Raw genomic sequence first — 16319 nt, forward strand, 5'->3', positions numbered from 1 at the left:
ATATAAAACCATGATAAAAATGCACTTTTAAGTACTAATCAGGACCATAGGGTGGCGGCTGAGTAATGGTGTCGATGCAGAAGAGGTAGGTGTCCTAGAGGTGTCATGCTGTAGTGGATAAGTGGAGAGATCAACCACTGGATTGAGACCAGAGAAAGAAGCTGGGGAAGAAGCTACTATAAGGGATTGTTGTAACAATAGGACTAGTAGCAGAGACAGAGTCTTCAGAAATCGGGTGACTAGTAGAATAAGGGGAAGTAGAGGAGGAACCAGAAGGCATCCCAATACTAGTAGAGACATGATGCTAGAGTGTAGGGAAAATTGATCCTCAACTTGTACTTACAACAAAATGGTGAGAGAAAGATGCATGTGGTGATCGGCAAGGGAAATGAAGTTATTGTGTTTGGGTAAGATGTGAAGGTTATGGTGTTTGGGCAGAGGTGGTATGAGGTGTGGTATAATCAGTGAATAATAAGGAGGTGGTCAGATTTGAGAGGATGACAATAAGGGAGGATGTGTGGTTTTGAGCTAAAACCTATGTAATTTGATTAGATTTATCAAACAAAAAAACATGTTGATAAAAACAGACATGACGGGAGATATACATGCGATGAGATGCAATGTCAAAACATTAGTAACCAAGGTGAGAGGAATTGTAGCCAAAAAAACACACACGAAGAAGACAAAAAATCCAATTTATGATTATCATAGGGACGCAAAAAAGGAAAACAGTGACATCCAAAAGTATGCAGAAACTGATAATTAGAAGACCGTTGAAACAAACAATCAAATAGAGATCAATTTGTAAGGATAAGAGTAAGCATGTGATTGATGAGATAAACCGAAGTGTCAAAAGCATAATTCCAAAAATAGAAAGGAGCTTTACATTGGCTTAGAAGAGTAATGATGTATTTTTACTGTTCCATTTTGTTCATGAGTGTGAGGACATATCAGATGGTGATGAATACCAATGGTTTGAAAGAAAGTGGATAGTTTATGATATTCACCACCTAATTAATTTGAACATATTTTATTTTTAAAAAAAACTAACATTTGACAAGAGTTTGAAATTGATGAAAAATAGAATAAATATCAAATTTTGCAATAAGTGGATAATACCATATATATTTTATGTGTGTATCAACAAATATAACAAAATAATGATAACCATCTATAGAAAAATAGGGGTAGGGCTTCATATATCACTAAACATTAATTGAAGTGGAGTAGAAGTTTTGTGACTAATAGGTCTTAAAGATAAACACAATGATTTTCCTTAGGGATAGCTTTGACATTGAAAATTAAGATGTTTGGTATTTGACACGATGAAAAGATTGATGTCTTCTCCCAAGTGCAGGAGTGTCGAAGTAATAAATAACCCGGCAAGACCGGGGTCGAACCACAAGGAGGTTAAGTGTATAAATTATAGATGACAACAACAACAACAACAACAACAACAACAACAACAACAACAACAACAACAACAACAACAACAACAACAACAACAACAACAACAACAACAACAACAACAACAACAACAACAACAACAACAACAACAACAACAACAACAACAACAACAACAACAACAACAACAACAACAACAACAACAACAACAACAACAACAACAACAACAACAACAACAACAACAACAACAACAACAACAACAACAACAACAACAATAATATAATACTTGTAAATCTCGTCAAGCATTCATGATTATAACTTATGTTAACAACAAATCAAGTTCCTTTCATAGCTCAGGTGTCGGTTATACCATACATTATGGGCTATGAAAGTGCCAAGCATTTGTTGTACCAAGTGTTATACAACATAAATCAAGATTAGTCATTTAACAAGCAAAGTATTAAAGAGTGAACAAGATAGCAAATATAAAACATGTTAGTATCAAACATTAAAGTCCATATTAAGTTTACATTATACTTATTCTTACACCATTAGTGTAACCTTTTCACCTTGACATAATTAACTTAGCTAGACATAATGAAAGAAAGCAAAATAGATAAACAAAATAAGAACATAAAAGTTAACTAAGTAAAGGAAAGGAAATGAAAGGCATAAACTTAATATTAATGAAAACAAAGCATAAAAAATACAAAGAGAGAAAGGAAGAGCATGATCTTGATCTGGAAATCAAGATGCCTAAATGCATGGCAAATGCCTCCTTTTATAGGCCAAAAATGGGAACTATTGATTTGATGACTAATTGATAAGTGGGTGACCAACTTTTGACTTGGTGACAATCCTTATCTTCTCTTGTCTGCCCAAAACGTCATTGATAACGTCAAAATTGGAGCCAGTTGTAAACATGAAAGTTGTAGGCAATTGTCTCAGCTTTCTTGTGTAAAAATTTCAGCTCATTTGGACTTCTAGAACTCCAGATATGGCCAAAATACCGAATAGTGCTCGGGCTGGAAGACAGATTCGGGCTTCTTTGTTGTTGCTACAATTTGGACTTGATAATGGCCTTTTTAGATCTTGGGCTCCATATGAAAGTTGTAGGCCTATGTCTTACCTTTCCATCCATATAAATTGGACCTAAATCTGAGATCTGTAGCTCCAGATATGACCCAATTACCGAACAGTGTTCCGGTTTGGATTGCACCGACATCTCTTTTCTAAGTTTGGCCATCTCTTTATCCTTGCAATTTAAGTTCTTCAAGTCATCAATCAATCCTTTCATTTATGTGATAGGCCTGCATTAAAAATAGACATTTACCATAAATTATAGGTATCTTATATTATTAGATACATTATTATAAAACATATTTTAGTTAAGGAGTTATTGATACTTCAAGTGCAAAATGATGATATAAAACCATGATAAAAATGCACTTTTAAGTACTAATCACACCCCCCAACCAGCTTATTACTAGTCCCTAGTAATCAAAGCGTTAAAATAGAAAACAAATTTGCAAATTTCACAAAGCAAGGTATTCATCATTTAACTTCCATTAGTCTATCCAGATAAACAAACTCTCATTAAATTTATATATCTGCTCAATACCTCTTAACAAGATATTAATAAACCTTTCTTTTGTGCTCAATGTATCAACACATAATTATGGGGCTTTTCTTGGAAGAAAACAAAATTTTTGTTCTAATGTTTAAGGTTAACTTCCTTGGGTTGGGATTACTATTTTTGTCTTTTTTTTTTTTTTTAACTCTATATACATATACTTTAAAAACATCATGCATCTTTAACCCATGTAATGAGCTTTCAGCTAATGACTCCCAGACCAGTTGGTATTAGGGCATTAGGTGTTAAGACACCCCTACGAGCTTAGTAACTCGGGTCGCAGATACTGATATGTAGATAGTGCAATGTTTGATTCCCTTAAGCTTTTCTCCTCAACCCATGTAACAAGCGTTGGGCCAATAGCTCCCAAGTCAGTTGACTTTAGGGTATTAGGTGTTAAAACACCCCTTCGGGCTTAATTGCTTAGGTTAGGGAGGCTACGAAACCAAACTTATCTACATTTTTATTATCATCATTTTTTTTTTCTTTTTTTTTTTTTTTTTTTTTTTTTTTTTTTTTTTTTTTTTTTTTTTTTTTTTTTTTTTCTTTTTAATTATATACAATCCCTTTCCCTTAGTTGTTACCTTTAACAAAAGAACATAAATAATGTAATAATCCAATATGCAACCCACAATCATATGTTAAAGTGTGTGTGTGTAAATTAAGGTTTAAGAATACATGTTAAATAAGTATATGAGCAGAATTAAGTGGTAACAATACGAGAGTTTGTAAACCTGAATATTTCAGGAAGTATTATAATAGACCTTGTTAAGAATGGTTACTAAGATGCGTCTCAAGAGTCACTTTAACAAAAGAACTCCTTTACTCTGCCATCCTAGTAACAACAATTATGCACATGCTTTATGAAATGAAAAACAATTTTTTTTTATCAACTACTACCCTCTCCCCCCAACCAAAACGAGACATTGTCCTCAATGTTCTAAGGTAGAAAGATAGAGTATAGAAGATATCACCTGAAATAATGAACATTAACAAACCTGAAACACACTGAAACAAAAATAAGAAATGACAAAACACAAATATTATGTTATTAATAAAAAGAAAAGACACAAATTTTTACAAGCTAAGACTCAAATCGCAGTTGTGATTGTGGCTCACATCTTCCCTTGGTTTTACGTCCAAGAACGGCTTAAACGCCCTCTATGGGTCGGGGATAGGCTTCCCATCCAGTTTTCTTAAAAACTGGCAAACAGGGTCTTTTTTTAGTCAGATTCCCAAGACTATGCCAAGCATGTTCTTTATGAAAATGGGTTCCTAAGTTATGAATTGCACGATGCTTATCTTGACTATGATGAGACTTAAGAGTCAATAGAAGATTATCTAAAGACTCTCTGTGTTTTGAAATAAATCCCACCTTCTGACAATTTTCACAGTTTTTGCGGAATGCATCTGACTCCTTGAATATGATGGGCCAGTAAAATTCACTTTGTAAGATTTCTACAATCCTCTTTTTTGATGAGAAATGATCCCCACATGCCTTAGAGTAACAAAATTTAATGAAATTACTTACCTCATTGTCGAGAATGCATTTTTGAAATATTTGATCAGGACAATAATTGAATAAGTAAGGGTCATCCCAATAAAAATTTTGCTCGTTGCTCAAAAATTTTCTTTTGTCTTCAATACTCCAATGAGTTGGCAAAAATCCTGAAGCAAGAAAATTGATATTTTTAGCAAACCAAGGCATTGAATTAAGAGAAAGTAGAGATTCATCAGGAAAGTAATCATCGATTGGTGTGATGTCGGGTGTCGAATCTGTTGTCACTTTTGATAAAAGATTCGCATCAACCTTTTCGATGCCTTTTTCATCCTCGATTTCTTCCTGATTGGTCATGGCATGAGAAAATGGAAGTGCTGGCGGAGAATCAGTCGTTTCTTTGCAATTTTCAGATTCAACCCCTTCCTTTCCCTTAGAAATTGACTCATCATCTTTCTCATAAGGTTCAAGAGAGGGTTTTTCAATAACCTTACCACTGCGTAGAGTAGTGACTGATTTGACTTGATCCATGTGTTGGCTTCTGGAACTACTTGCATTTGCATTGTATTGCTCCTTGAGATTTTGCTGTGGTTTAGATGGAAACTTACCTTGCTCTTGAAAATTGAGAGCAGATGTGAATTTTGCAAGAGTATCTTTAAAATCTGTTATGCTTTGAGCAAGTTGAGTGTTGATTGTCTCTTGCTTTTCAATGAATGCATACAAAGTTTCCTCAAAATTTCTTGTAGGAGGTGGAGCATAAGGAGGTGCATATCCATGAGAATTTTGGAAATTATGGTGTGCTTGAAACTGTGGTTGTGAAGTTTGTGCATTGTTGTTCTCACTCTTCCAACTAAAATTTGGGTGATTTCTCCAACCAGGGTTGTATGTTTGGGAGTATGGGTTGTGGTTGGGCCTTTGGAAACTGTTTAAAGCATGGGCTTGTTCATGGAGACATTCTTTAAAAGAAGGCAAGGTTGGACAATCGTTGGTTGAGTGTTCATTTGTTTCACAGATTTGACACACAATGTTTTCAACGGATTTTAATTGACCACTCTTTTTCAATTCTAGTGCCTCGACTTTTCTAGCTAAAGATGCAAACTTGGCTTGAAGGTCATGATCTTCCCTAAGGTTGTACATGCCTCCACTAGATGTGTGAGGTTGAGTTTTACTCGGTGCCTCATAAGTACCCGTGGTGTCCCAATTTTGAGCATTTTCAGCTAACAAGTCTAAGTACTCCATTGCTTCATCAGGGTCTTTATCTTCAAAAGTTCCATTGCACATCAATTCAACCATTTGCCTATCTTTAGGTGTTAACCCTTCATAGAAATGTGAAACCAATCTCCATGTTTCAAAACCATGATGAGGGCAAGTACTAAGCAAGTCTCGATACCTATCCCAACATTTGTAAAATGTTTCTCCTGGTTTTTGAGTGAAAGTGGTGATTTGTCTCTTGAAAGAGTTTGTTCTATGAGATGGGAAAAACTTCTTTAAAAATTGTTGTTGCATTTCATCCCAAGCACGAATGGATCCTGGTCTTAAATTTTGTAGCCATGTTTTAGCTTTATCTTTTAATGAAAAAGGAAAAAGCTTTAATCTGATGGTGTTCATGCTACAATTTAAATTATTATATGTGTTGCAGACCTCTTCAAATTCCCTTAAATGCAAGTATGGATTTTCCAATTCTAAGCCATGAAAAGAAGGTAAAAGTTGAATAATACCTGGTTTAAAATTAAAATGAGATGCATCGGGAGGAAAAACTATGCATGATGGTGCACTTGTTCTTGTGGGATTCATGTGGTCTCTAAGTGTTCTAGCACGGTTATTCTCATTATTTTCATTATGAAGTGATTGATTATCTTCTTCAGCCATATTTTCTGAAAATGATGAGGATACCCTACAAAGTCTACCACTTGATGTACGTGACCACACTCTCATGCACGTGTAGGAATAAAATAAAAAGAAGAAGAAAGCAAAAGAAGGAGGAAGACAACAAAATAAAAAGAAACAAAAGAAAAGAAATAAAGTTATATACAAGAAAAGTGAAAAGAGAAAATAAAATAAATACTATAATTTATACAAGAACTTACCTCCCCGGCAACGGCGCCAAAAACTTGACACGACTCAAACCATTTTAGACCTCAACCCTACAATAACTATATAAAGAGGATGAGTCTTTTTTCAAGTAGTGATCTAAAATCCAATGGCTTCAACTAGAGGATAGGAATACAAAATTTTTCCATAATTCGTTAATGCATAAGCAGGTTCGAAATAGAATCCATACCCTGATGGATGAAGATGACAATTTTATTCATGATCAGTAGGAGTTAAGGAACATAGCAACAAAGTATTATGAGCAAATCCTATCTCCTCCTCACTCTCTTTTCGATGTAGATGTTGCCAACATTTGCCCAAAATCCATCACAAATACAGTAAGATCAGCATAAGGCCACCCTATCTCTAATTAGGAAATCAAGGTTGTCTTTTTCTTCATTCCTCATACCAAAACCCTCAACACTGATGGTTTTAATTATCCCTTCTTCAAGAAAAGCTGGAACATAATTGGGGTAGATTTTATTACAGCTATCAAGTTTTTCTTCTCTCACAACCATTTGCCACGATGTGTTAATGCAACCAATGTAACTCTAGTACCTAAAATTGAAAACCCTACATGCATGAATGACTTTAGACCAACTTGTTGCAATGTTATATATATAACTGCATTTCCAAGCTCCTTGTGACTAGATTAAAGGCTATCTTAACTAATGTTATTGGCCCATCTCAGTCTGCATTCCTTTCAGGTAAGCAAATCTCAGACAAGGGCCTTGCAAGGTGTGCTATTTATTGAAAGCTAAGCTGATTACTTGTGGTTGAAGTTGTAGAAGAAGACTACGTAGTCTGTAGCAATAAGAGTGAAGAAATAAAAGGAATTCTTTTAAATCAGTTAAAGAGGCAATTAAAATAGTTATGGCATTTATAGTCAATTTTTACTATTACAAATCTATTACAAACTATTTTTCATATATGTAAGAATCATAATCCTCCATTAATGGATGGATGATATGATCTTGGTTTCTAAAATAGTGGAATTAGTTACATGCAATGTGTATAAAAGTAGAGCTTGCTGCATTAATGCAAAAATTGAAATCAAAGAATTTCTTCTCAATCTTCTCTACTAACTTATTTATAATTTTCTTCTCAATACCTTCAAAAAATGAACATGGTATCAGAGCTTTAAAACTTATTCCTAAAAGGGGCATAAACTATGAAAACAGATTGATTAAACTATTAATTACTCAAAAATGGTAGGATCAAGCTCTGCTAGAGGAGATCTAAGAACTCCAGAGTTCAATGACACAAATTACAACTTTTAGGTTGTAAAAATAGAATAATCCTCATAGCATTCGATCTATAGGACATAATAGAAGTTCGAATACAATCTCATCAATCACCTGAGGTTGCAACTGGATCAAGCGATAAAAAGAGTGAAGATGAGCTAACTACATTGCAAACATCCACTACCTTTAGAGAAAACAAAATCAAGAATGTAAAGGCATTAAGCCTCATACAAGGAGCATTAACATATGACCTTTTCCCATGTATAAGAAATGAGAAGACTGCAAAAGGAGCTTAGGACATTTTGAGTTGAGAATTTAAAAGAGATAAAAAGGTTAGAGCTATAAAACTTCAAGTAGTGAGAGTAGGCTTTAAATAAATGAGAATGTAAAAAAGTGAAAGCTTAGATGGATATCTAGCTAAATTCTTTGCAACTATGAATAACCTAAAGTCGTTAGGAGAAGATGTATCAGAAAACAGAATTGTACAAAAACTGCTAATAAGTCTAAATAGAAGATATTAGTCCATTGTGTCAATCATTGAGGAGACACGAGATCTTGATGTTCTGAGAGTAAAAGAAGTCATTGCTTCTATTAAAGTCTATGATAAAAGGGAGGATCAACATGATGAAAAGGATAAGCTAACAGGAACAGAGAAAGCCTTTAGTAGTTTAAAGGTTGGAAACAATCAAGCCTATAGCTCACACATGGGTTTCCAAGGCATATCTTCTTAAAAATAGCAATCACAAGACAGGAAGGGATCAAATTAGACTCCAAATAGAAACTTAAATAACTACAACAATTCAAGCTAGAACAACACTACTTGGGAAAGTAGTCAAGCGAATGTAAATCCATAATATCAAGTTTGCTAGAAGCAACACTTTGGATTATACAAACACAAAGGAAAAAAAATATGTGGAAGATGCAATTGGTTTGGCCATATTGCAAAAAACTATGAGAGTCACAGTCACAAACAACTAGCAAAATATACAAGAAAAGAGAAAGTTACCACTAGAACTATATTTAATACTTGCCATTCTACAAGTCTACAAGATAGAAAGGTATGGTTTGTGGACAGTACCTGCAACAACCATATGACTTCTTAAGAATCTGAATTAATCAACATCGATAGAACAATAACCTATAAAGTAAAGATGGGCTTAGGAGACCTTGTGCAATCAACTAGAAAATGCACATTGGTTATGGAAACTCAACATGGGAAAAGATACATAAAAGAGGTACTACTTATTCCTAGATTAGATAAAAATCTATTGAGTGTAGGCTAAATGATGGAGCATAGTTATCATATTCTTTTTGAGGTAACAAAGCAGTAATATTTGATGATGAAAGCCTCAATAATGTTATAGTAATGGTGATCATGGGAGGAAATTGATGTTTTCCACTTTCACTTGAATCCATCACACCTACAGCAAGGAAAGCTTCAGTGATTAAGGACTCCTGGATATGGCATAAAAGACTGGGACACTTGAATTTTGCTAGTATGAAGAAGATGCAGTAGAAAAAGATGGTATATGGACTTCTTATTCTGATAAAAGTAGAAATTATATGTGCAAGTTATGTTTCAAGCAAACATCATAAGAAGAAATTCGACAAAGAGCAAGCTATCCACTAGAATTAATCCACACTGATCTGTGTGGACCAATGAAGAACGAATATGTAGGAGGGAATAAATACTTTATCATATTTATTGACAACTACTTAAGAATGTGCTGGGTGTATTTCCTCAGAAACAAATATGATGCATTAAATATGTTCAAGAAATTTAAAGCATTTGTTGAGCTACAAAGTGGATATAAATTGAAGAAGTTGAGATGTGATAGAGGTGGTGAATATACCTCAAATGAGTTTGAAGAATTCTGTGTAAAACAAGGAATGGAGAGGCAGCTGATAGTTGTATACTATCCTCAATAGAATGGAATGTAGAGAGGAGAAATAGAACAATCTGTGAAATGGCAAGGTCCATACTAATAGAGAAAGAAATACTAGTAATCTTCTGAGAAAAACCTATGAATACAACTATGTATATACAAAACAAATGTTATACAACAATAGTTATTGAAAAGACTCCATTTGAAGCTTTCACAAGAAGAAAGCCAGGAGTCAAGCATCTAAAGGTGTTCGATTGCTTGTGCTACACTCATATCCTATCATCACTTAAGGCAAAAATAGGATAGCAAAGTTGGAAAAGGAGTGTTTATTGGATATGGTAGCTATGAGAAGGGGTATATAATATATGACCTGAAATCCGAGAAGATTGTTCTTTTAAGAAATGTGATTTTTAGTGAAGATAGATCATGGAATTGGGAAAGAAGTATGATGAACCAAAGCCACTTGTCTCTTAATCTTGAAGGAGGTGAAGTTGAAGGTGAAAATTCTAAAGAACACTCTGTTGCAGCCTAACCCAATAATGTTGAACATTGCCATCCAAATTCTATAGTTGGAGAGTTAGCAGAGAATATTGACAATGATAATAGTCAGCAATCTACACCTAGCTAGTAAAATTAAAAATCTTGGAAGATATATATGTAAGGTGTCGCATGTGCATTATAAAACCCGAAAATTATCAAGAAGCTTTTGGAGATAAAGCCTAGCAGGAGGCTATGAAAGAGGAATTGGGAAGTGAAAGAGAAGAACAATACTTGGGAATTGGTGGAGAGACTGATTGATAAACTTGTGATGGGAGTGAAATGGGTGTATACAACTAAGCTTCATCTTGATGGAATAGTACAAAGACACAAGGCTCGCCTTGTAGTAAAAGGATATGTATAGAAATCCAAAATTGATTACAATGAAACCTTTGCACCAGTAGCAAGGCTGGACACAATTCGAACTCTCATTGCACTTGCAGCACAGGAAGGGTGGAAGTTGTTTTAGTATGATGTTAAGTCAACATTTTTAAATGGTGTCCTTAAAGAAAAAGTGTATGTCGAACAACCTAAAGGGTTTGAAGTAAAGAATGCTGGACACAAAGTTTACAAACTAAGAAAGACCTTATATGGACTAAAGCAGGCACTGAGGGTCTGATATAGTGAAATCGAGGCATACCTCTCTATGTGCAAATTCAAAAGGAGCACAAGTGAAACTACTTTGTATACAAGGTCAGACTTGGAAGGGAATTTGATCATTGTCTCAATCTATGTTGATGACATTGTGTACACTGGCAATAGTGAAAGGCTGTTTAGAAATGATGTAGAGGTATGAGATGTCTGATTTTGGGCTCCTTCATCATTTTCTTAGCATAGAAATACTATAAACCAATGAAGGGGTATTTATTCATCAAGGCAAATATGCCAAATACTTGCTTAGTAAGTTTGGACTTGATGACTACAAACCAGTCTCCATTCCCTTAGCCACTGGTAAGAAACTGAAGAAGGTGGATTGGAGTGAGTTGGCTGATGAAGGATTTATAGAAAAATAGTAGGAAATTTACTATATTTAACAGCAACAAGACCTTATCTGATGTATGTTGCAAGCTTACTATCACGGTTCATGACTGGACCTACCAAAATTCATATGGGAGCTACAAAGAGGGTCCTAAGATATATGCAAAGAACTCTCAATTATGGGATTGAATACGTAAGGGATCAATCAACTACTCTTATTGGATTTTGTGATGCAGATTGGGCAGGAAGTGAAGATGATAGTAAGAACACTTTGGGCTATGCATTCATCTTTGGAAGTGGAGCATTCTCCTAGTCCTTTATGAAACAGAACACAATAGCATTATCAACTATAGAAGCTGAGTATGTCTCAGCATTTGAAGCAACTACTCAGGCTATTTGGTTATGGTTTGTTCTTGATGATTTTGGTGAAATGCAAGCTAAGGCAACACTTTTGTTATGTGATAACATGTTAGCAATTTCAATAGCCAAAAATCTTGTTTTCCATTAAAAACAAGACACATAAATAGAAAGTATTATTTTATAAGGGAGGCTAATTAATGTGAAGTTTTGCAAAACTGAAGAACAACTTGCGGATCTTTATGAAAGCATTGTCTAAAAATAGATTCAAGCAACTAAAATTGAAGCTTAGAGTTAAAGTAGTAAATAACTTAGAAAAAGTTATTGAAAACTAAGCTGATTACTTATGGTTGAAGTTTTGGAAGAAGACTATGCATACTATAGTAAGAAGAATGAAGAAATAAAAGGAATTTTATAAATTCAATTAAAATTTTTACTGTTATAAATTTATTACAAATTATTTTTTATATGTGTAAGAATTGTAATCCTCCGTTAATAGATAAATGAGATAATCTTGATTTTTAAAATAGTAGAATCAATTACATGCAATGGCAATGTGTATAAAAACAGAATTTACTGTATTAATGCAAAAATTGAAATACAAGAATTTTTTCTCAATCTTCTCTGCAAACTTGTTTACAATTTTCTTCTCAATACCTCCAGAAAACAAACACCCTTAAGGTAGATCTTAAGAAGGCTTTCAACATTGTAAGCAGGCCTTGAAGCCATATTCGCCCCCCTAACCATGATATCCTGGGTTAAGAAATGCAGGTACCACAAAGAAAGAGCTCTCAGTAAAGAGAGAAGCTCTCGGATAGAGCGGGAAGCTCCCTCTTTCACTGGTGGGTGCGTTTAGTGTTCACACTTTAAGTACCTCAGATGAGACGATTGTTGTCTCTGGCTGATTGTGTTTTTTCTTTGAATCTTTCTGGTTTCCTATGGCGAAATCCAAGAAGATATCTTCGTTGCTTCGTTTTGCTCAGTAGGATTGCTCTTATCAACTTCCGCGACCTTCGTCTAGCTCTTCTCGAAATGCTAGGGCTTAGGATCGGGGTAAATCCCTTGCCATGCAGGATAAGTAAGCTCCTGCCCTAGCAGCGCCTTCCCTTGTCTCTCCTAGCTCTGGCCCTGATGGGGTTTGTCCTCGTACTGTCAAGACCGGTCATCCTTCTAGTGATGTTCTTGATGGGTTTGGTCCTTCTGGTCCTGACCCAGTGTCTGTTGTACCTTATTTTGATGATGAAAATGACTCTTCTCATCTCTCTGGCTCTAGTAGTGGGCACTCCCCAGGCCCTGAACGGAGTCCCTCGGTTCCCAGACCTTCTAGGTCCCTGCTCCTCCTGGTGCAACTTCTCCATACATCCCTTGTACCGAGGAAGCTGTTGTTGGAGGTGCTTCTCCTAGTGAACATAGTCGGGTTCCTGCTACTACTAACCCCTCACTAGGTATTCGTAACCCTAATGTTGATGATAGGAGTGACTTTCAAAAGACTCCATCATTAGTTCATTAGCCTTATTTCAACTATGCTGCATCCTGTCCTTTGTTGGATGATGATTTAGGCAGCAATCAAGATATGTGGAAATTGTGCATTATTGGATATGTTGTTGGTCAATTTCCTGGATATATAGCTTTGAACGTCCTTATTTCCAGTAACTGGAAATGCAATGCCAAGTTAACCATTCATGATGGATGGTTGATCTATAAATTCAATTATGAAGCTGATAAGCTTGCAATCCTGAATGGAGGTCCTTAGTCTTTGGAAGGCCTAGGGTTTTGAAATCCATGTCTGAATACTTTGATTTTGCTGCTACTGATATGTCCAGGGTTCCGGTTTGGGTTAAATTCCCTAATCTCCCTCTTAAGTGCTGGTTTTCAACTTGCTTGTCTAAGATTGCTAGTGTCAATAATGGTAAACCTCTCCCGTATGATATGCTCACTGCCTTATTATGAGTCCCTTCCTAAGTTTTGTAAACACTAACGGATTTTTTGGCCATACTGTCTCAATATGCACCAAAACTAGTGGTAATAAGAGAAGGAAGCACTTTCAGATAGCTCCCACTCCTGTGAAGCTCAGTTGGAGTCCTGGCTGTTCTAGCTCTAGCCCTTTTGGTGAGACAGCTGCTGTAGAACAACAGCAGGCTTCTGGCGGCATGTCTCATGGTGAGCATTGTGTGGACCCTATACGGTTGAAGTCGCAACTGTGGTAGATAGATGGGCTGAAGTGCATGGACGTACAAAGGCCAAAATCTCTGAAGGTGGCCAGGATGCAGCTTCCCCTATTCCAGGTGTTATGCCTTGTGCTCCCTCGTCTATAGTGCATGTTATTGATGATTCTACGCAGGATGTGGTTGTAGCTGAGGGAGGGGAGCCTTCCGGAGTTAGAAGCAGTACATGACGCGCAGCTGAAGTTTGGCTACTAGTACACCTACTGTGGTCAACTCTGGGCAGAAAGGGAAGACCCAAACTACTGATGTGGATGTTATCTCCAAAGGTAGAGAATCTGCTAAGACTCAGTATGGTGTGGCCAATAAGTTTTCGGGGCGGCAATAGGAATCTGACCCTCCTTCTCCATCTTTATGACTGCGTTTTCTTTGATATATGCCAATGACGGTGCTGCGGTCCTTGATGCTACTGTTTTCTCAATGCGTGTTGAGTTTTATGTTATCTCGTTTTGGGTTTTAGCTGTTGGTTATAACATGGTACGTTACGTAGACGTTTCTAAAATTTTAAGCTTTAGCTCTGCTACTATTTGTTTAAGGGAGCCCGTTCTCTTTATGTATATATGTTACTTGTACATTCTGACGCGCTGGTATTCAGCTTAGTTTTGTTTTGATCTATAACAATTACTTACATTTGATAAAAAAAAAATAAAAAAAAATAAAAGAGCTCTCAGTGCTCTCTCTAGGTTCTCTCTGCTATGAGAGTTTCTCTTCCGCGGTAGACGCGTTTTGCGTTTCTGCCTTCAATGCACCACTAAAAAATATAGTAATTAGCAACGGGGAATACTCCAAGTAATACTAAAATTCATTCCTAAAACAATTTAGCAATGGAATCAGCAACGGTAAAAATCAGATGCAGATTTATTATTGTTAATTTTTTGACAACGGATTTATCCCTTGCTTATAATTAACAATAGATATCCGTTGCTCATTGTAAGCAACGGATTTTTAATCCATTGCTAATTGTAAGCAACAGATTTTCCGTTAAAAAATCAACAACGGATTTTTCGTTGCTCATTTTAGCAACGGATTTATCCGTTGCTAGTTTTGTGAATCAGCAACGGATAAATCCGTTGCTGATTGATGCATTAGTTATAATTATTAACGGAGAATCCGTTTGTGATTATATTATTTTTTATTTATTTATTAAATTAATTATGGATATTTTAAAAGTTTTAGAATATATATAACCAACATAATTTAATATTAAAAATAATTATATCATTAATAAAAAATAGAACAAAAATAATATTCATATTATAAAAATTTAGTTAAACTTAGATTAATACAATTAAGTTCAAATACAATAAAAAAACAACAAAAGATGCAATCATGGTACTGGTTATGAAGACGAACCATGATATTGTGGATCCACACAAGATTGATCAGGATATAAAGGTTGAGATGTAGGTCGAAAAATTGGTTAAGATGTGGGAACCATAGGTGTCATTATCTGAGGAGGCATAGGTGGCGATATTGATGGAGTCAAAGATGGTGGCATACCTTGGTCAATATTTGATGTCCCACCATGGTATCCAAGATTGTTCACAAGATATTCTTTCATGGAATCCATCTGTCGTTTCATTTCAAGAATAAATTCATCTTTTTTCTTTATCCTTTATCTCCTTTTGCAATGCTCGATACGATGAACTGGGATATGATAACTCCACTAAATAGGAATATGATGAAGAGCTTGCACTGACTATAGATTTTGGCATACGAGGTGCACCATATCCCCTACCCTTTGTAACTCCTCCTGAAGCCACACACCAAGCTACTCCATCAAATAAAGGATGATTTTTCCTATTTGTTCCATACTTTGAAATCATCTCCATTTTATAATTTTCCTACAAATAAAATACATGCAACAATAAATTCATTTGAATGTTAAATAATACTTAAGTTATATTAAGAAATAATCAAATAAAAATACATACAACCACTTTTTTAGACTTGTTGTCGACGAAGTTACCTGAATGCTTAGTACTTTGATGCAAAGTTGAAAAGACATCATCTCATGGAGGTTCTTTTCCACCAGCTTCCTCTTGCTTTCAAGATTAATAAATATTAAAAAAGATAAATATACAAATCTTAATCATTAAAAAAAAAATCCTTACCATGTTAGCTCGATATGATGCAAATGACATTGTTCCTCCAGAATAAGTGTTTATTTTGCTATCTATTTTGGTTAATCGATTCTTCCTAGTAGATTCAAACCTCCTTTAAAATTCAAGGGTGGACCAAACATCTTTGATCATTTGATTCCAGTCATCATTGTTTATCTAAGCAGGACCTTTATCAAGATAATCTATAATATTTGTAGTGTTTTCTTTTGACATGGCTTTCTTGGGAGCTCGTGTCAATTGTTGATTCAAAGCTATCCTTGCCTTATATTCTCAAATATTACGAACAATCAACTCATCTTCCTCAGGAAAAGAATATTTTTTCTACCAAATAATATATATACCAAGT

The 16319-nt window shown here is 35.2% G+C and overlaps 1 protein-coding gene across 1 annotated transcript in view; it reads right to left on the reverse strand.

Moving 5' to 3' along the window:
- Positions 1-4877: 4877 nt before the first annotated feature.
- Positions 4878-16319, reverse strand: part of LOC105111246 (uncharacterized) — a gene marked incomplete at its 3' end in the record, with an annotated part of 17620 nt that continues 6178 nt past the window's right edge. Inside the window, exons 4-7 of the mRNA XM_011006559.1 lie at positions 11206-11212; positions 6311-6409; positions 5585-5836; positions 4878-5491 (exon numbers count right to left, since the gene is read on the reverse strand). Coding sequence (XP_011004861.1) covers positions 4878-5491; positions 5585-5836; positions 6311-6409; positions 11206-11212 — 972 coding nt within the window. The remainder of the gene's footprint in view (positions 5492-5584; positions 5837-6310; positions 6410-11205; positions 11213-16319) is intronic.

Source organism: Populus euphratica, unplaced genomic scaffold (genome assembly GCF_000495115.2).
Source record: "Populus euphratica unplaced genomic scaffold, PopEup_1.0 scaffold286.1, whole genome shotgun sequence".
In the NCBI taxonomy this organism is placed as follows: domain Eukaryota; kingdom Viridiplantae; phylum Streptophyta; class Magnoliopsida; order Malpighiales; family Salicaceae; genus Populus; species Populus euphratica.